This window comes from Podarcis tiliguerta (assembly GCF_965153285.1).
Source record: "Podarcis tiliguerta genome assembly, chromosome: 4".
Lineage (NCBI taxonomy): Eukaryota > Metazoa > Chordata > Lepidosauria > Squamata > Lacertidae > Podarcis > Podarcis tiliguerta.
In genome coordinates this window covers 75,876,721-75,897,343 of record NC_139537.1, presented here as the reverse complement: position 1 = coordinate 75,897,343, position 20,623 = coordinate 75,876,721, and the positions used below count along the sequence as shown (strand labels likewise).

The 20,623-nt window shown below is 42.7% G+C and overlaps 1 protein-coding gene across 1 annotated transcript in view; it reads right to left on the bottom strand.

Moving 5' to 3' along the window:
• The window catches only part of GAS6 (growth arrest specific 6), a 44,373-nt gene that overhangs the window by 21,819 nt on the left and 1,931 nt on the right, over positions 1–20,623 (bottom strand). Inside the window, exons 3-4 of the mRNA XM_083437821.1 lie at positions 5,680–5,704; positions 5,049–5,111 (exon numbers count right to left, since the gene is read on the bottom strand). Of these exons, the coding sequence (XP_083293947.1) occupies positions 5,049–5,111; positions 5,680–5,704 (88 nt within the window). The remainder of the gene's footprint in view (positions 1–5,048; positions 5,112–5,679; positions 5,705–20,623) is intronic.

Genomic DNA, 20,623 nt, shown 5'->3' with positions numbered 1-20,623 from the left:
GCGAGTTCATAGCTTTACATACCCAACTGTTACAGGTGGTTGTTGTTAAGATAAATGTTATGTGAAGCATTTTTCACGCACAGGAAAAACACTGCATCTGTTCTATTCTTCTTCCCTCTTGCTCAGCAGATGGCATTCTTTAAACCATGCTTTCCATTGCTCGGTCACCACTCCCATTCTTAGCCTCATTTCCAAACAATATGTGCCCATTGTTGTCCTCTGAACAGAGACATTTTGCACATGGGCAGTGTTAAACTCCCATAGTTCTAGGTGCATTTTGCGACACGGATTTCTGAGCTCTGGGTGCAGTACTGCACCTAAGATTTCAGATTAAAACTCCAGAGTGGAAGGAAAGGAGGACCTTTTTCTGCCTCCCCACTTCCAGCTACTTTCTGAAGACTGTAGAAGAGACCCTCTGAAGTATATTAGGGGGGTAGGCAGGGAAAGGACTAGGCCATATGGTAAATGAACATAATATTTTCGCTGCAGTTCATTAATTTTCAGCTTTGTATTCTTGTTATAAAAACCCCCCACCTAGACAATCTGTTGCTGCACCCAAAAACTAGGTTTAAGGTGCCATTTAGCTCCTAGCTTTCATTTCTCAGTTTCTAACACTGCACATACCTAGTCAAAAAGTTAGCATGTTATAGGCCTTCCATATCCAATCATCTCACCTTTCTCTCACCTTCCAAAGGATTTCTTTCCACAATGCTTTGAATATCTTTGGTTTCACTGCTTCACTCTTACTTTCAACGGTGAAGGTGACCACCATACCAACAGAGCTCACTCTCATTTTCCCAGCCTCTCCAGCAATGTGTTTAATGTCCTAAGTACACACATGCAAGAAACCTCTGGTAGTGCTAACTAGGGCTGGGCGATGTTGGGTTTTCAACATCACAGTGTATCACCAGCCAAACATTGCGGTTTGGCGAAATACCACGATGTTGAAAAAAGCTGCATTGGCCCCAGCCAGCGAGATGAAGGGTGAAACCACTGCAGCTCTCATCGTGGAAGCTGAGGTGGCTTCACCTCAGAGCCTCATGGGCTGTGGCCAATACAGCTGGCTCCAGCCTGCTGCTCAGCCAGGAGGTGGAAAGGCTCCTGGCCCCAGCTGAGCAAGCTCTGAGGCCCCATGGCCAGGCTCCGCTGTGGGGCAGGAAAGCTCCTACCTGTAATGGAGCCAGCCCTGAGCCTCCTGCCATTTGTGGTGGAGCAGCAAGGACCTTGGGACTCCTTGGCCAAGCTCCCTCTGCCTTCGCTGGCATGGGGAGTGGGCAAGCTACCTTGCCCGCTTGCCCCCCACTCCCTGAAGACAGACCAAGTGGAGGTAGCCAAGCACCTCGCTGATTCAGCTTGATTCTCTCTTAGCCGGGGAAGAATATGATGTCATATCGCTGGTGAAAGCGCCGCTGCTTGAGTCCCTCTACCTCCAGCTCCCAACTAGTTTGTTTCTCCCTCAGTGCACTGGAGGCAGAGGGACTCAAGAGCAGTGACAGTTTCACCAGCGATATACTGCTGAGTGAAGCTGTCACCGCGGTCTGCCCCCACATACTGGTCCTGGGCAATATATCAATATACATCAATATACCAATATATCACCCAGGCCTAGTGCTAACCACACCTTGAAATACTATGAAAGAATATTGGACCCTAGTACCAGCAATGGACAGTGGGGTGGGGTCATGTTGCTTTCCTGATCTCTGCTGCTGTTGTATATCACAATGGAAAGGCGGGAGGAGGAAGGCAACAGTGAGGTCAGTGCAGTGCAAGCATGCCAGCACTCTAGCCAGCACATTTGCACTGCACTGACCTCACTGCCACCTCATTGTTTCCCATCTCAATATGAAGCAATGCCCTGAACTGCAGGATGGCTCATGGGAGCGTTTGGGTGCAAGGGATACCAAAGAAGGATGTCAAAAACATCAGAGTGATCAAGTTCTAGTGCTTTATTAAGAGAAAGGTGTAGACTTACAGCCAATCAGCCTGCTAAGTCTCCCAGCCTTTACAAACACGGGACGGACACTGCAGCAAGGTGATGGCTTGCCCGCACCCAAGCAAATGTTCATACATTCTTTATACACAAAGCAGCATGTGTCACTTTGGCCAGGACTCCCATCACTTCACCTGGCCTGATAAGAGCATAGGTGGCAAAGAGCCACATCTTCCAGATAGCTCTCCTTTCTGGGCTCAGAGCCCAGCACCCCAAGCCCACAGATAAGGATAACATCAAAGCAAGCCAATTAGCTCATATCAAAGCAAGTGAATATAAGCATATATGACCTCATGGTTACAACTACTATCAGTTAATTGTGGGGTTATCTTGACTACCAAGATGGCACTAGCGGAGCTTCCGCAGCAGTTCACCTTTGGCTCAATACAAGCAGCAAACGGCGCAGCCCCCACCATGCCATCTGCCTAGCACACAAATAATTTGTTGATTTCTTTCATCGCAATAGAAAAATAGAACCTAGCGTGTTCTATTTTTCCTTCCCATCTGAATTTACATTTACAATGCTTGCCAACCTCTTCAATTAGAGCCAGGCACTCTGTCCCCCTAAGCACGTTACACTGCCTAGCAAAAAAAAAATTACAGGTTGTAAAGATGGACAACAGCAGAAAACTGTGTCAGGAACCAAAAAGTCATATTGAAAAATACAACTTTCAAGTCGTCTGGCCCCAAAATGGCAACTAGGCATTACGTTTTGGCGACTGTAACCCTGGTTAAAGGAGCCATTTGGCACCTAGCTTATATATCTGAGTTTCTAACACTAACAAGGGGGTATGGTATGATTGTGATGGTATTTTTTTTAATGTAGAAGCTAACCACTTCTCATCACCTCCTCTTACTGTCCTCTCAGGCCCAAAAGCCCACCTGGCCACACATAGTCTGGTTTCAGGTCGGCATAACAGCCCAAGTCAACTCAGCTCTGCATCTGCCGTATTACTTATCTACACTCTCCCCCTGGGCCCAATCCATGGTGGTAGATGGCAGTGGCAATGAATGGAGGAAGAGCTGTCACTGCTACAGATACTAAATGGTGACCACAAAAAAACCTGCAGCTGGAACTTTGTAGCACAACCACACGACTGAGCACTGATAGCAGAGCAGTTCTAAAATCACTGCAAAAAAGGGTTATTCTGCACTGAATAAAAAGGGTTTTGTAGACAGCAATTGCTGAGATTTTGCATATTAATCCCAGAATTAAGTTACAGCCACATCTGTTAACTTTTAGGTGAATCTTTCACAATGTTAATGGGTTCTGATCTTGAAAGATAAAATGAAGCGTAAGCTGCAATGTCATTTAGTGAAAGACTCCCTACGTTTGACAGGATTACATGGCCTGTTTAACCAGATTGTAATAAGACACTTAGGCTACAATTCTGTATATCAGGGGTAGAAAACTTGTGCCCTACAGGCTGGTTCTGGCCTCCCAATATCCACAGAAATTTGGCAATTTAACTTTTTTAAAAATCTTGCTTTGCTTATTTTGCTTGGATGCCCTCCACTGTGATCCTGGAGGGCCCAGCAGCACTCCAATAATCAGAAGCCTCTCCCTCAACTTACCTTGCAACGGTGCCTCATCTCCATCCAGTGTAATGCCATTGCAAGGAGGTTGGTGAATCCCTTCTTGTTTCTTAAGCCCCAAGACCTTCTTGCAATGGCATTACACTGGATGGAGATGAGGCACTGTTGCAAGGTAAGAAAATATTTGAATCACTATGGACTCCATTCAGCAAAATACCGTATTTTTCGCTCTATAAGACGCACCAGACCACGAGACGCACCTAGTTTTTGGAAGAAGAAAACAAGAAAACAAATATTCTGAATCTCAGAAGCCAGAACAGCAAGAGGGATTGCTGTGCAGTGAAAGCATTTCCCCTTACTTTTTAGGAGGGAAAAAGTGAGTCATAGAGCGAAAAATACAGTAATTCTGCTATAGTGCAAGCACTCTTGGCTGCACCATTGAACTTCCGCTTGTTCTCCTCCTCAGGTCCAATGCTAAACTGTGCTGAACTGAAAAATCAGAACTTAGAGGTTTCCCAATGGGGGGGTTGGAGGGAGGTTAGACTTATTCCTGTCACCTATGGCACAGTGTGGAATTTTGAAGCACATGAACTTATCTTGACAGTCCCCATAGTCACCTCCCCAAAGAGACCTACGCAGGTAGGTCTCTTGATCCATTCTATCTATATACTACAAAGCAGCAAAACATGGTTTTATACCCAACTGTTCTAGAAATGTAAAAAAAAGGTAAAGGACCACCGGATGGTTAAGTCCAGTCAAAGGTGACTATGGGGTTGCGGCGCTCATCTCGCTTCAGGCCAAGGGAGCCGGCATTTGTCCACAGACAGATTTCTGAGTCATGTGGCCAGCATGACTAAGCCGCTATGGTGCAACGGAACACAGTGACGAGTGCCAGAGTGCATGGAAACACCGTTTACCTTCCCGCCACAGTGGTACCTATTTATCTACTTGCACTGGCATGCTTTCGAACTGCTAGGTTGGCAGGAGCTGGGACAGAGCAATGGGAGCTCACTCTGTCGTGGGTATTTGAACCACCGACCTTCCGATCAGCAAGCTCAAGAGAGGCTCAGAGGTTTAGACCACAGCGCCACCCGCGTTATAGAAAAGTGAGCTGGCAAAGGTTGGTGCAGTGATTAGCATGCTGCGGAAATTTTTGTTTACTGGGTAACACTGGACCAGCTGATCCTAGCCTACCTCACAAAGGGATCACATGCAGGGAAGAGCCGTCATCTAATCCTGGCAGATCTTATACAAGTGATGATGCCATCACTAATGACAAAGTACCAGAGCTTCACGCCTCCATGTTCCTTCTCCACTATATCATTGCCCACCATAACCATAGTTTATTATGAAATTCAAATACAGGCAATAGTTTATCCAATGGAACAAAGTGGAAGTCTGATGGGAAGAATTATAAGGAGCATTAGACAATATTCACACGGACTCGACTTGCTCTTCACCTAAGCCAACAACCAACAATACTGTATTCCTTTAGTAACATAGAAATATGAAAAATACTTACTATGCACACATGTATGGAAATTTGGATTTCTTGTATATGGTGACCCATATCTCCTAATACATCCTGAAGAACAAAAACAAACATCATTAAGCAAGTTGGCATATTAACTAACTTCTGATTTCCTGGTATTCTATTCAGCATGTTTGCTTGTTTGTTCTATTTAGACTACAACTGCCTTATTAGAAAAAACACAATTCGAATGCTATAAACATTATTAATTTTGTCAAAATATATTGTTGCTTTGAAATGCAGATGTCGCAATGGTGCTAAAGTTTATTAGGACCTGTGATTAATCTAGTTTGGGGGGAGGGGAATCTGAAGAATTTACTCAAAACAGAATATAGTTTTTGGAAGATTCTAGTGTTCACATGTTCAACACAAATTTAATAGGGTAATAGTCAGATTTTGAAGGGTCACAATTCTCTGAATAATAGCCAGTCATTATAACTGTATTACTTTGCAATTGTAGGCAAATAAAATGTGCCTCTTTCTGAAAAAGAAGAATCAGCAACTTGATCTCTTTTAAGATAAAGAGATATGCTCTGTTACATGGCACATTTTGGGGCAGATATTAACTGTGTCTAGAAAGTGACAACAAAATAGTACGAAGCAAGGGGTAACTACAACTCACCCAAATATCCCGGGTAAAAATAATCCTGTTGGAAAGAGAGAAGGGGGAGGGGGAGCACACAATTATTAGATTTGGTCTACAATTGAATTCATATTAAAATAAGCTCCTGACAGTTTGATAACTGAGCAATGTGGTCTTAATGGAGGTCATAAGGTATGTGCTTTGCAACAGTTTTTTTAGATCAGCAGAAGCAACATTTTCCCAGTTTGTACAACAGCTCTTTAACTGAAGCAAGTGTCGAAACCCATTCACACCAGGTTTTTAGTGACAATCTTTTCAAATCCCTCCAAACACTTAGTAATTTCCAGTGTCTCCGTCACCAGGAGATACTTATTTTGCAAGTTCTCAATTATTCCCTCAGACACCCAATTAATCTACGGGTGAAACAACTACTACTACTGCCTGCCTATACAGTGGTACCTGGGGTTACAGACGCTTCAGGTTACATACACTTCAGGTTACAGACTCCGCTAACCCAGAAATAGTACCTCGGGTTAAGAACTTTGCTTCAGGATGAGAACAGAAATCGTGCTCCGGCGGTGCAGCGGCAGCAGGAGGCCCCATTAGCTAAAGTGGTGCTTCAGGTTAAGAACAGTTTCAGGTTGAGAACGGACCTTCGGAACGAATTAAGTACTTAACCTGAGGTACCACTGTATCAAACTTTGGAGTGCAGCATCAAACATAGACTTCCAATCAAGGCTTGTTACCAACACTATAAACTGTTCTCATGATATATTCCAGGAAAAGAGGCTGGTGCAAAAATCAGTGCACCTTAAGAGGAGCTGAGTCAAAGGTCAAGTAAGTAGCAACTGGCCTAGCTTTTAAAGGAATTTAAATCTGGAAACAGTTACTGCACCCTGACAGATACTTGAAGCTCATCTTAGCTTTCACCTCTCATTTCCAATAGACGGGAGAGATTAAGAGGACAAGACCAGAATCGAAACAGTTGCAACTGCCATATGCAATGCTTTTCCTAGTGTATGACACCAAAAGCAAACAAAATGATCGTAGAATCAGTTGGAAGGGACCTTGAGGGTCCCCACAATGCATGAATCCTGTCCACAGTCATCCTTGGGTGGGCTTGAACCACCAACCCTCTGGTTAACAGCAAGACACGCTGTCCCACTGCACCACAGAAATAAAATGATATGCTTGAGACTTTTAGCTCCCAGTGGATATTAAGCATCTGTTGTGGGGCATGAGGAGGAATTCAAGGAAGAGAATGGGAGATTTTTGCATAGATAAAAGTGCATGGTAGTTAGGAAGGAGTGATGAATAACAAACAAGAATGCCAAAAGTGCAGTGTTGCACAAATGTAATACTTCTACAGAGTTATGGAGGCTGGGGAAGGCTTTTAAGGCCAAGATAATGAAAGAATGCACCAAGATGCCCAGAACAAAATTCTAGACTATTGGTACTTATGTTTCTGATGCTTGAATATTTCTAATTTCGTTAAGCAGCTTAAACTTCCATCCACAGCCCATTTAATCCAGAACTGTTCTATGGGAGAGAGTCAAATGGGCTGCTCAGAAGGCATTCATCTGTGACTTTAAATATCTGCAAAGCCCAAAGAGTTTCGTTTACTCTTGAGAAAAACAAAAAACGAGAACAAAAGCTGAGCTGGAAATAGCCTTTTCCTGCACATGACATTTCTATTTATTCGGGCTTCCGAAACTCTGTAGATTGGTATTTCTGTTCAGCTTATACCAAAAGGATTAATCTGACAGGAAGAGCAAATTGCATCCTATAGAGGAAAAAGTCAGCTGAGGTTAAGGTGGCGGCATCATTCAGAAAACAAAGGTGAGCTTGCCCTATAGAGGCACCAGAATATTTTTTCTAATGTCTGGAATGAGAGCATGCGCCAACATTTAGAAGAAATGCTATGACTTAAAACTTGAAAAGTATTATACATCTTTTTCTGGCCCAAGTCCTTAGAAGCAGTCACTTTAAATAGAACTCTATTTCCATCTTTGTATAGTGATGATCTCAAAATAACAAACAACTAATAGAATCAACAACTAATAGAATCACATTACAGTGGTACCTCGGGTTACAGACGCTTCAGGTTACAGATGCTTCAGGTTACAGACTCCGCTAACCCAGAAATAGTACCTCGGGTTAAGAACTTTGCTCCAGGATGAGAACAGAAATTGCACGGGGGTGGCACAGCAGCAGTGGGAGGCCCCTTCAGGTTAAGAACGGACCTCCAGAACGAATTAAGTTCTTAACCCGAGGTACCACTGTAATAAATATCAAACCACACTCTACATAAAATATGAAGACTGATTTTTAAAATGTTTTGAAAAAGGTGGCACCTCCCAGCTTCAAACTCCTGATAAACAATCAGCTACATCAGGCTCATTTACCACAGCATGAGTTGCACAATTTTTATGGCTTGGGCACTGGTTTATGGCTTGGAGTTGCACTGAAACTGAACCAGTTTCTGAAGACCAAAACCAGAAGTTATGCACAGAAGCCTGTAACTAGTCTCCATTTTTTTTTTATGAAAAGCAGCCTTAGAAGGTTGTGAGCATGACGGAGCAGATGGGGGCTGGGGGGGGGTTTGCTGAACTCTTCTTCTGTCAGCTGTTTTCCCAGTCAAAATTGCTCTCCAATTTCCTTTCCTACTATGGGGGTTGATAGAATGCAACTAAACAATTCTGTCACATCATGCTTCCTTGCAATTTACTGAAACACCCATTAATAATAAAAAAGCATTTGCTGGTCCAGTGTATAAAAGCCAGTTTTCTGGCATTTCTTCATCACACTGCAGTGTGACAAAAATTTACTAGTTCCTCAGTTCAGGTGAGATGTATGCATCACCTGCAGTTGCTCATACATGAGTAGACTTAAACCTTTAGCCAATCCCAGGAGGTGAGCTGACATAGAGAGGGAGAGGGAAAGAAGTGGAAAAGAGCTAGAGTTTTGCCCACCCAATGAAGTTGTTGTGCATTTAAATCATAGTGCCATTTAGGGGGCACTTCAGGATCCTTATTGTACTAATGAAAACTGTTATGCCCATAGTTGGACCTGGCTGAACTGCAGCCAAGTCCAAAACAGGGGGGTTCTGCTGTCATTGGGCAAATACGGTGGTGGGACTTGAGGTCTCAAATTTCAGTGGCATTCTGTGCAACACCAAAATTTGGTGCCCCCACCCCGATTCTCGTGCTCCATTATAAATAGTTGTGGCATCCCTTGTGGCGCCTCCGAGGCTCGGCACCCAATACTCCCTAAATACACCTCTGGCAAATGAACGACACGTTCCCATGTAGTAATACAGCTTCCTTACACTATAGTTTGCTAATGTTCCATTAGACGCATTTCAGCATTCAAGGATAATCAGTGTAAAGTCATGGATCCACACAGGAACGTTTTAGTAAAATCCTCCAAGGAAATGCAATGCTAAAATCTTCAGGAGAATTTTTTTACCAGATTTGAAAGATTTATACCATTTAAATCAAAATAGTAACTGTTGTTAGGATGGCTAGACTTAGGTTGCATTTCCAATGATATTTATGTCTAGACGACTGAAGTTCACCAACATAAACCAAAGACATTTTATATTCTCTTAATCCTCCATTCCCTCACCACGATTACATTCTTTCCTCATTCTCTAATGTATTAATAAACATTTAGATAGCCATTTATATCTTTATATCTAAATATTTCCATTATTAGAAGTGGTCTCATTATTGTGGCTGCCAAACTTCCTTTGTAGAAAAGAAGAGTAACTGCTACTATATTTATCATTTGGTCAGCAGTGCATTATTAGGAACCCGCTACAAAAAATAATAACATACTTTTTAAAAAACCCCTGCACAAAATGCAGTTGCAATGCTTAGATGATCCTTGGCCAATGAAGTCCTGCTTGCACATTCAAGCAACATTTGCCACAACCATCACCACACCCCCATTGCCCTGAATCTCCCAAATTGAATGGGACAGTATGAAGGGGGATTCCCAGCACATTTGGATGAATGTACTACCTACAAGCCTCTGTACAACCAGGGAAGCCGGATATTGCTGGGTACCCAACAGTGTTCAGGGGAAGCCTCCTTCAAACCTTCCCTTCTCAAAGCATGAAGGTCCCCACCGGGAATGGAGTCATGAACATATACATCTTCGCTGCCTTCTTCGCGTATTCACTTTGGACACCTGAAGAGAGCTATAGTGGTCCTAAGATGAACCCAGCCAAAGTCAAGCATGCAAGCCCCATGGATTTCAATGTGGAACGCTAAAGCATATCTTCAGCTTTCTCCTTTAATATCACAGCTTTAAAATGCTTCGTTTTGATTGGATCATGGCCACAGACATCTTACACACACAAAACACCCCCCAGTGAACAGGGTTTTTCCTCCACACCGTTTTTTTTGTTACTGGGATCATCACTGCTTCCTTCCACTCTTGGAAGCCAGCACCCTCGTTTACATGTACATGTGCCTCATTTGCCTCCCCCTTACTGGATTGCTACTAGACACTAATGCGTGAAATGCCTCTTACATGTACATGCGTGAAATGCATTTGCACTGGAACTTGACAATAAAGGAATTCTGTTGGTGTTGGTAGATCTAGTAGCTCATTCACAAATTGAGTTATTACCAAGTGACTGCATCATGCTAAACTATGGTTTAATAAGACATAAGCAAACCTAGCCTCTTCCCAGTTCTCCCTTGCCCCTTTTTTCTCCCAGCCAACCAGTACGAGGAGTCTGAATGTTTTTGGTTTTGTTGAACCATGGTTTGTTATATCATCCAGATCAATAAACTGTGGTTAATTTCAGAAAGCCAGAATCAAACCAGAGTTACTGGAACTGGTTTTGTGAAATAACCATAGTTAAAGTTAACCATAGTTCCAGGCCCAGACAACACACTAAACTGTGGTTGGAAAAAAAAGGAGAAGCCAAAACTTCCAAACTCCTCCCATTGTAAGGGAATAGAAGAGGGAGTTTGTGTGAGCCCAGGAGGAGGATACACTCATTGTTATCACAATAGTGTGATTTCTTTTGTTCTGGTTTTTATTATGTATTTGTGTTTTGATCTTGTATTTTTATGTTGTGAACTGCCCTGAGATCTATGGATGAAGAGTGGTGTACAATTTTAATAACAAACAGATTTGTGTGATGTCCAAACTTAGCCATATACAGTCATAACTCGTGTTGCGTTAGGTTCATGTTGCGTCTTTTCTGCTTGCAAATGTGGCAAACCCGGAATTGTATACTTCCAGATTTTGACGCGTGCGCAGAAGCACATGCACAGAAGTTCTCTATCGCACTCCGTGCTTGTGCAGAAGTGCTGCTCTAGTTGTGGACTTTTCGGGGTGTGGGCGGCACCCTGGAACGGATCGTGTCCACAACTAGAAGTACCACTGTACAGTGGTACCTTGGTTTACGAACTTAATCCATTCCTGAAGTCCATTCTTAAACTCAGTTTACAAATGGAACACACTCAACAGGAAGCGAAACATGTTCTTATTCCAAGGCAAAGTTCACAAAACAAAACACCTACTTCCGGGTTTGCAGCGTTCTTAATCCAAGTTGTTTATAAACTAAGCTGTTCTTAAACCAAGGTACCACTGTACATGCAAGTGTGATCCAGGTCTTAGCTTACCACATTCATTTTTCTTGCCCTTTTAATTACAGTGGCTTGTAACCAACTAACTTCTACTCAGAGTAAACCCATCTGAAATTAATGGACACAAGTTAGATATGTCTATTAACTTCATCAAGTCCTCTCCAACTAGCACTGGATATAATCCAATGAGAAATAATAGCAAAATCAAGTAAGTTGCTCAAAACTCCAGCCTTTTTTGTCCACTATTTTTGTTTTTTCACAAATCCTTGATAAAACTCAAAGTGTGTAGGGAGAACGATGACACCTCTCATAATTAAAACAAGGAATTACTTGACTAGAGCTGTCATGCCTTGTCTAGGCTGAAATTGCCTTTCCTGTTATGTAAAACTGCTTTATCCTAGGCGTTACAAGACCTACACATAAAGTAAAATAAAATAATACACAATACTGTGACTTATAATTCTGAGATCGGCCTTGTATCCTCTCCACTGAATAACAGATTTCTACCCTTCCTCCTCAAAGAGTGCTTTAAAGCATCTTATAAAATTTAAAACTAATATATAAAAGGATAAAACCATGCAAACAATTGCAGCATTACAATAAAAAGCAGTCAAAGATTAAACAGCAGTGAACATAAACAAGAAAAACCTATAAAAGCAGAACTTCTCCAAAGCTAGTTTGAAAATATTTGTCTTTCACTTTTTGTTCTGTTTCACCAAATGATGCCATGTTTATATGTGGCTCTCTATTCCTGGACTATTACCAGAGAGCTTCCCCCTTCCCATCTACCTACTCAGCAGCCTTTGGTATAGTGGAACAGGTCTCTCAACATGTGGCAAGCCTATTCTATACATGACTGACAATTCATGCTCATCTTTGATAGTCAGATTTTCAGTTTCACTGTCGGCATGTGCGCGTGTGTGTGTGCACACACACACAAAATCCAGAATTGGAAGCACATTCTTAATCCTGTCTGGTACTAAATGTTGTTCCTACTAATACTAGACATCTGTTCAAGAGAAAATGTAGTTGAGAATCACAGTGCCAAATATGCAATCACATCTAAAATGAACATAGAGCTGGTTGGCTGAGCTCGGAGGACCCTTGTTTGAATCGTATGCCTATTATGGCCTCAATTAGTGGGAATTCTGGATTCTGAATTAAGAGATCTAAGCTTAGGATTCAATGACATATGAAATCCTTTCTATGAGAGGGACTGTAGTTAAGTGTCAGCACACATACTTTGCTCTTAAGTCTGGCCTGCTGTAAGGCAGCTTCCTATACAGTGGTACCTCGGGTTACATACGCTTCAGGTTACAGACTCCGCTAACCCAGAAATATTACCTCGGGTTAAGAACTTTGCTTCAGGATGAGAACAGAAATCGTGCTCCGGTGGCGCAGCAGCGGCAGGAGGCCCCATTAGCTAAAGTGGTGCTTCAAGTTAAGAACAGTTTCAGGTTAAGTACGGACCTTCGGAACGAATTAAGTACTTAACCTGAGGTACCACTGTATTCCTAATTAGACAAACCACCATTTCCCCTCCCCCACACTATAATATGGGGTTGATAAAACTGTACTAATTTACGGGGTTTTTATAACAGTTAAATCAAAAAGAACTTTCTGACGGTAAGAGCTGTTTGACAGTGGTACAGACTCCTACAAGTGGTAGTGGACTCTCCTTCCTTGGAGGTTTTTAAGTAGAGGTTGGGTAGTCATCTGCCATGTATGATCTAGTAGAGATTCCTGCAATGCGGGAGGTTGGACTAGTCCCCTCCAAAAAAAAAAATCCCAAAAGCAGCAATCCTCATGGGGCATTTTCTCCATCCTCTTAATCATTTTGGTTCCCTTTTCTGAAGCTTTTCTGACTCTATAATCTCTTTGAGATAAGGGAACCAGAAGTATTTCAACTATGGCTACGCCATAGGTTTCTATAACACGATACCATCAGTTTTATTTTCAATTCCTTCCCTAAGGATTCCTAGCATGCAATTTGCCTTTTTCACAATCTGCCATACACTGGGTCAATATCTATCTTCATCAATCTATCCACTACAACCCCTCGTTGGCCATCTTCAACATAAATTGACCCGAGACTTCCCAGCACTGGATAAAAATTGTGCATGATTCAACCAAAGTTAAGCCCTCTTAGGACAACATGTGTGTACATATTAGGAAGTCTCTCTAGACTGCCCTCATTTAAGCATTGCTTAATAACATCCCCACAGAAATCAACTAAATGTGAAGATCAGTTCACAACACAAACCACTAAAATGAACTGTAACTACCATTGTGTAGCAGTCCTTGAGGAAAACAAGAAAGTGATCTGTAACCAACTCAAGCCAAGTTGAGAACGTTTTAAAAGATCTAATAGGTGTCCGACTGCCCTACACCTCGTGATGGTTTGGCAATCAGGCAGCAGCACTAAGTCTGAGCCAGGTATTGATGCAATCACTCCTAAGAAATCTTCTAGTTTCTTCCCACAGAAGCCTTCAGTTTTCACTCAGATGTTTGTTTAGGAAACATTTTTTTACGTTGAGGTCAGCCAAATTCCACTGCTATTGAGCTTGCGTACCTGGCTGAACACTGAAAGGTCAATGATTTCTTTCTCTGCACATTGTAACCACCACAGGCTTTTGTAGCACAATCTTCTCACTGAGAGTTCACTCTGCTCAGTAGAAAAAAAATCTGCAATATATTGTGTTCCCAGTAAATCTGAAAACATTCCATAACACTGCAACATACTTTCTTGTAAAGCTTTGTATCCCGTATGTTTTTTCTCAATTCCAACCTTAGCAATAACATCTAGCTTACTTGTTAATGTGTGCTCATTTACTTCTGCACCTTCTGACCCAGGTTCTGTTCTTTCTTTTTAAAGTGAGTGTCAACTGAAGTGAGGGAAAGCAGTTTTAAAAGAATTCCCCGCTGGCATTTTACACCTGTGAAATGCCACAGGTTAAGTTCTCCTTTATGTTTGAGAGGATGTTAACTCTTAGGTTTATATCTCTGTAAGTGATGGGATTGTAAACCAGTACAATGATTTTGGAAAATGGTCTTTGAATAAGTTTCTTCTAATGGGACAGGTGATACAACCTGACCTGAGGCTCACTTTATTAAATATGTTAATAGACACCAACAATGATCTACTGTTTAAGGAACTACTAATCTTTTTCATGTCTGCAGCTAGGAATATGTTAACACAATATTGGAAGCTACTAACTTAACTCTAGAGGCAAGGTGGGATAGACTATGGGATGCAGCTCTTACGGAGAAACCAACAAAATACTGTATCTTAGAGCACCAAGAATCATAGAATTGTAGAGTTGGAAGGGACCACAAAAGTCATCTAGTCCAATCCGCTGCAATGCAGGAATCGTACGCCCAACGTGGGAATTGAACCCACAACCCTCATGTTCTACCAACTGAAACACAAATAAGATGCTGAAACTGCATGGTACATGTTTATTCAGGAAATGACAATGTTGTTCCCTTGCTACCAGCTACCAACAGCTCACTGGGACAATCTGTTAAAACAGAGTAGAAGACACTTAACTGATATCATCAACTCAAAACTATTACACAAACCTACTTAATGTCTGACTGCATCATTTATGCATGGAATGTTTCTTGGTGGGTGGGGCTATATGGGTATTTGTTATATTTTCAGAAACTGAAAAATAAAGTAGTTGTTGTTTTTTTAAAATGTTTTTCCCCTTTTTCTTTCTGCTACATCCAAATTATCTCTTGAAAATCCCTAATGACCTAGAAGCCTAATACTTGCTGTGCCAGCATAGAAATGCATAAACTGGGATATAACGGCTGCTGTGACAGCATGGCGTAAACAGGATTGACAATAAATATGTTGTGCTTTTTTCAAAACATTATTTAATCCCCATGATAAATTGTCATTCTCAAACAAACAAACCAGCTCCCCTCCAGAGAAGTTATATCACACAAATCAATGTCCTTGCATCCCAGGACACATATTAATTGCAGGGATGCATGACCAAATATCTTAATTTTTAATTTGTCAAGCAGAGAAAAGACTCCACAGCCATGTAAAGAAAGAGCCAGCTGTTTCTACTTCCAAATATGAAAAGTATTTGTTGTTTAGTTGTTTAGTCGTGTCCGACTTTTCGTGACCCCATGGACCAGAGCACGCCAGGCACTCCTGTCTTCCACTGCCTCCCGCAGTTTGGTCAAACTCATGTTGGTAGCTTCAAGAACACTGTCCAGCCATCTCGTCCTCTGTTGTCCCCTTCTCCTTGTGCCCTCAATCTTTCTCAACATCAGGGTCTTTTCCAGGGAGTCTTCTCTTCTCATGAGGTGGCCAAAGTATTGGAGTCTCAGCTTCATGATCTGTCCTTCCAGTGAGCACTCAGGGCTGATTTCCTTCAGAATGGATAGGTTTGATCTTCTTGCAGTCCATGGGACTCTCAAGAGTCTTCTCCTGAGAGTCCCATGGAGGAGACTCTTGAGAGTCCCATGGACTGCAAGAAGTTCAAACCTATGAAAAGTATTACAGCCATAGAAAAATCTTGTGCACCCTAAGTATTTTTTTTAAAGCTACAAAGCTACATCCTCAAACTGCCAATAAGAGTTCTCCACCCTTTGAAAGTAGCCAACACAAAGGAACTCAATTTGGATAGGTCAAAGAGCCACTCTTCCGCGCCCAGTGTTATGATTTAGATTCCCCCATCCCCACTTTCTTCTATATAAACTAAGGTTACCAGACGTCCCTGTTTCCTGGGGACAGTCCCCGGATTTACAAATCAGTCCCCATACAAAATCCATTGACATTGAGAAGTGTCCCTGGATTCATTGAAAAAAAAATCTGGTAACCTTAATGTAAACCAGAGTTAAAGACATGAGTAATGTCACATCTAGCTAGCCTGTAGGACCATTTAGAAGCACAGTTCCCAAATACCTTTTGGGAGTATCAGTATCAAACTATTTCGGTCACAAACCAGCATACCTTTTGGGAAGAAGGTCCATACAGACAACTGCACAGGTCATGACTCTGACAATAGAGCGCAAGCTTTTGCTTTGCTTTCAGCTTTCTAATTCTAGCCTAACTCAAACACCAAAGGACATACAGCATTATGTATTTTTAGGAAAGGCTGGAATACATAAATGATTGACCTAAACAGCAATTCTGATGTTCTTTTTCGGTGCTGTGCTATGATAGCATGTAAAACCTGCAAATTACATGATATTGACATAAAAGTTGTAAAGTGGCATTAATTCCTAGTAACTTTCATAGGTGTGTTATAATTTATCTGCATTTATACAGCACATACTATTCAGGGAGTGAGGAAAGGGAGACAGAGAGAGGTTTGCCTAATACTACCCAGTACAGTGGTACCTCGGGTTAAGAACTTAATTCGTTCTGGAGGTCCGTTCTTAACCTGAAACTGTTCTTAACCTGAAGTGACTGGTGACTTTAGCTAAAGGGGCCTCCCGCTGCCACTGCACGATTTCTGTTCTCATCCTGAAGCAAAGTTCTTAACCCAAGGTACTATTTCTGGGTTAGTAGAGTCTGTTACCTGAAGCGTCTGTAACCCGAGGTATCACTGTAGTTGATCACTGAGATGTCATTTGAACCAGAAGCATCCCCAGTTCAGAGCTCAGTCACTGCATTAGCTTTCATTAAGTGCACTGAACCCCAAAAATACATCTCTACCTCTTCAAGCCCACTGCATTTCCATATTTGTAAGGGACTTTACCCTCCATTCTCTTCTTCCCCCAGAAGCTTAGGAGAATCCCACTTCCTCTCTCTCCTCCTTAGTCAAACAGAAATGATAAAATGAGTTTAAGAAATCGAAGGTGTTTAAGAAGTAAAATGGCACGTGATAGAAGTCAAACAACGGGCACAGAGAAACCAAACTCTTTTCATAGCTGTACCCATTTTAATAAATGCAATAGCAGAACAGAAAGAACTGCATCTTCTTTTACAGTGGGACACAACCGTTTTATAAGGGCAGTTGAAATGTCACTATGGCAAGGTAAAAAAAAAGGTAAAGGGCATCACTACACCAGACCTCACCGTTGGCTAACAAACCAAGCATGCCAGATATGCTTTCCAATTCATAGCAACCTTCTTGGTTAAAAACCAATGAGTAAAACTGTGGTGACCTCAGAATACTTCTTTCAGATGTTCAGATTTGAAGTTTAAAAAAATTACTCCATGTCCTACCATGAATTATTTCAGCAAATCTGTGGATGTGAATTTCAGGAGAATTGTCTGTGTTGGGTAGAGCCACCCTAAGAAGGTCATGGAAGATTAGAATGGCAGTCAATGCCATACCTGAAGCCCCGCCGGTTCCTGATGGTCATGGCAAAAGGGGGAGGCATTTATTTCCTTTTTTGATGTTCTAGTTCCAGGTCTGGCACACAGGGCCCAAGGACCGAGTCCTTCACGGATCCAAAGCCTTCAGAACCCTGGCTTTCTACTGGTTATTGCTAAAGGGAGAAGTTTTCAACCTTTTTGAGTCCACAGCTCCCTTAACCAACTACATTCTTTTTGCGGCACCCCTGTGGGGCTCAGGAACCCAGTTATGTCACCCCTTCCCTGCAGAGCTGGCAGTCTCTCACCCTTTTTCAAACACCCTCCCTTGTGGAGTGTTCCCCCAGCCTCCACTTCACTCCTCTCCCTTCTCATTGGGAGTCCTCCGGGCAGCTGTTGCTGCCATCCCTGGTCTCTGAGTCCCCACCCACCCCCGCCCAAGAGAGGTGCCTCTAGAGGCACCATTGGCCTGTGGACAGTGCCGGATTTATGTATAGGCTAAGTAGGCTGAAGCCTAGGGCCTCTAAATCTAGGGAGCCTCGCTAGCCCTCCCGCGTACCTGCAGGCAGTCTCCCTTCTCCCAAAATTGCAAACCCAAGACTTCATGCGAGGACAGGGCAACTTGGGCCTCTAAGTCTAGGGGGCCTCACCAGCCTGCCCTCTCCCCAGGGCCGCAGTCTCCCCTCTCCCAAAATTGTAAACCTAAGACTTCATGTAAGGGCAGGGCAACTCAGGCCCAGCAACTATTAGACCCAGGCCTGCCCATCATTCTCCTAAAGAGGAGAAGCCTAGCATGGAAGACTTGTGTATAGTACGCAGATCTGAAAGGGTCACAAAGGGTAAACCACCCAAAAAGTATGCTGAATAGTTTCCTAAAACAGTCATAGCAGATACAGCTGTTGTTAGTAACTCAAAGAAGGTTTGGGATCCTTCAAGCTTCCAAGAGGTCCAAAGTTTAACCTCAGAGGATGCTGAGCCATGGTTAAATGCCATGAAGGCTGAATTTGATTCCTTAGAGAGGAACAAGACATGGGAACTAGTTCCTGGCCTGCCCAGGCCACAAAAGGTTTACAAAGTTCAGTTATTGCAAGTTTTTCAGTGTTAATTTTTAAAATCACCATGGTATTTAACAATAATATATTATGTCCTTTAGAGGAGAAATTGTGAATTGTAGAATTTTAAATACCTGTAATCAACCTTGGCTTCACTCAATTTTGTTTATAACACTCTTCCATTTTCTTCTACAGTAATTGTGAGGGTGGGGGATGGGGAGGGGGCCTCACAAGTGGACTAGCCTAGGGCCTATCTTCATCTAAATCCGGCCCTGCCTGTGGAGCTTATAGCCAGGGCTGCTGCAATAAACAGCTGTGCATGCCTTTGGGAGGCAGAGACATGAGAGGGCATCAAATAAAAGAAGGAAGGAAAGAGAGACAGAGGGCAGTGTTGCCCGTGGCACCCCTGACCATCATTCAAGGCACGCTGGTTGAAAACCACTGGCTAAAGGGAAAACCACCAGGGATGGTGGTACCAAACACTTTGGCTTCCGCTGCAATGAAGAAGCCCCCATGAGCAATGCTCTTCTCTACCAGTGGAGGCCAGGAGAGATGAATCCACCCCAAGCCTTACCAATGCAGCTCAAGTGTGGCACTTAATATTTAAAAGTTAAGAATGTACAAGTATCAGTAAGTTATTTATGAGATCAACTCCGTGAGAACACAACCGTTAATGAGTTTACTCTGCAATGCTACCCAACTTAAAGGTAAAAGGTAAAGGGACCCCTGACCATTAGATCCAGTCATGACCGAGTCTGGGCTTGCAGCACTCATCTCGCTTTATTGGCCGAGGGAGCCGGCGTTTGTCCGCAGACAGCTTCTGGGTCATGTGGCCAGCATGACTCAAGCCACTTCTGGTGAACCAGAGCAGCGCACGGAAATGCCATTTATCTTCCCGCTGGAGCGGTACCTATTTATCTACTTGCACTTTGACGTGCTTTTGAACTTCTAGGTTGGCAGAAGTTGGGACTGAACAACGGGAGCTCACCCTGCAGCGGGGATTCGAACTGCTGACCTTCTGATTGGCAATTCCTGGGCTCTGTGGTTTAACCCACAGCACCACCCGTGTCCCTGCTACCCAACTTATAAAGTCTTAATTGCACGCCATTAAATAGGAAAATAATATCCCAGTCTATTTTGCTCTTTAAACAAAAAAACATTGTTTTCACCTGGATCTTGGTGTTGAAACCTCACAGTAAACACTGCTAGCAGAAGTTACTTGCTGCATTCTCCCCCCTATTGTTTTGCAACTATTCTTCATGCTGCGATAGTTCCAAGTCTATTAAAAGTATACATGTCAAGACATGTTTTGCCTTAAATACGAAACATTAACTACTCTAAGAGAAAACAGCCAAGTCCCTCCCATTCTCAGTACTTTTGACCTACATAACTCTTTCCCTACCCACTTGCATCAAATCATTAACGGGAAAGCACAGCCCTGTGCAAAATCACCAGTCAATTTCTTCTCCAGGAAATTTATTCCCTAAACTAATGCCAGATAATCCGAGCAATAAAAGAGCCTATTCAGAGCAGCACATCTGGAAGATGCAAGCAAATCAGGAAATCATTTTTAAGCGGCCATTCAAACGCCATTCTATTTATGCAAAAATACTAGCCAAACTGAATACTACAAGCATAACACAAACCTATTGATGACCCATTTGAAACACAGTTTATTTAAAACGCATTCTTTACACTTTTGAGAGTTTTAGAACTAAACAGCTGTAGACCTATGACCACGTTGTTCTCACTAGACAAACTACTTTAAAAAACCAGGCTCTTTGTACACAAGGTCAACGACTGCTTACATTTACAGTGGTACTTCGGCTTAAGTACTTAATTCGTTCCGGAGGTCCGTACTTAACCTGAAACTGTTCTTAACCTGAAGCACCACTTTAGCTAATGGGGCCTCCCACTGCTGCTGCACCGCCGGAGCACAATTTCTGTTCTCACCCTGAAGCAAAGTTCTTAACCCGAGGTACTATTTCTGGGTTAGCGGAGTCTGTAACCTGAAGCGTATGTAACCTGAGGTACCGCTG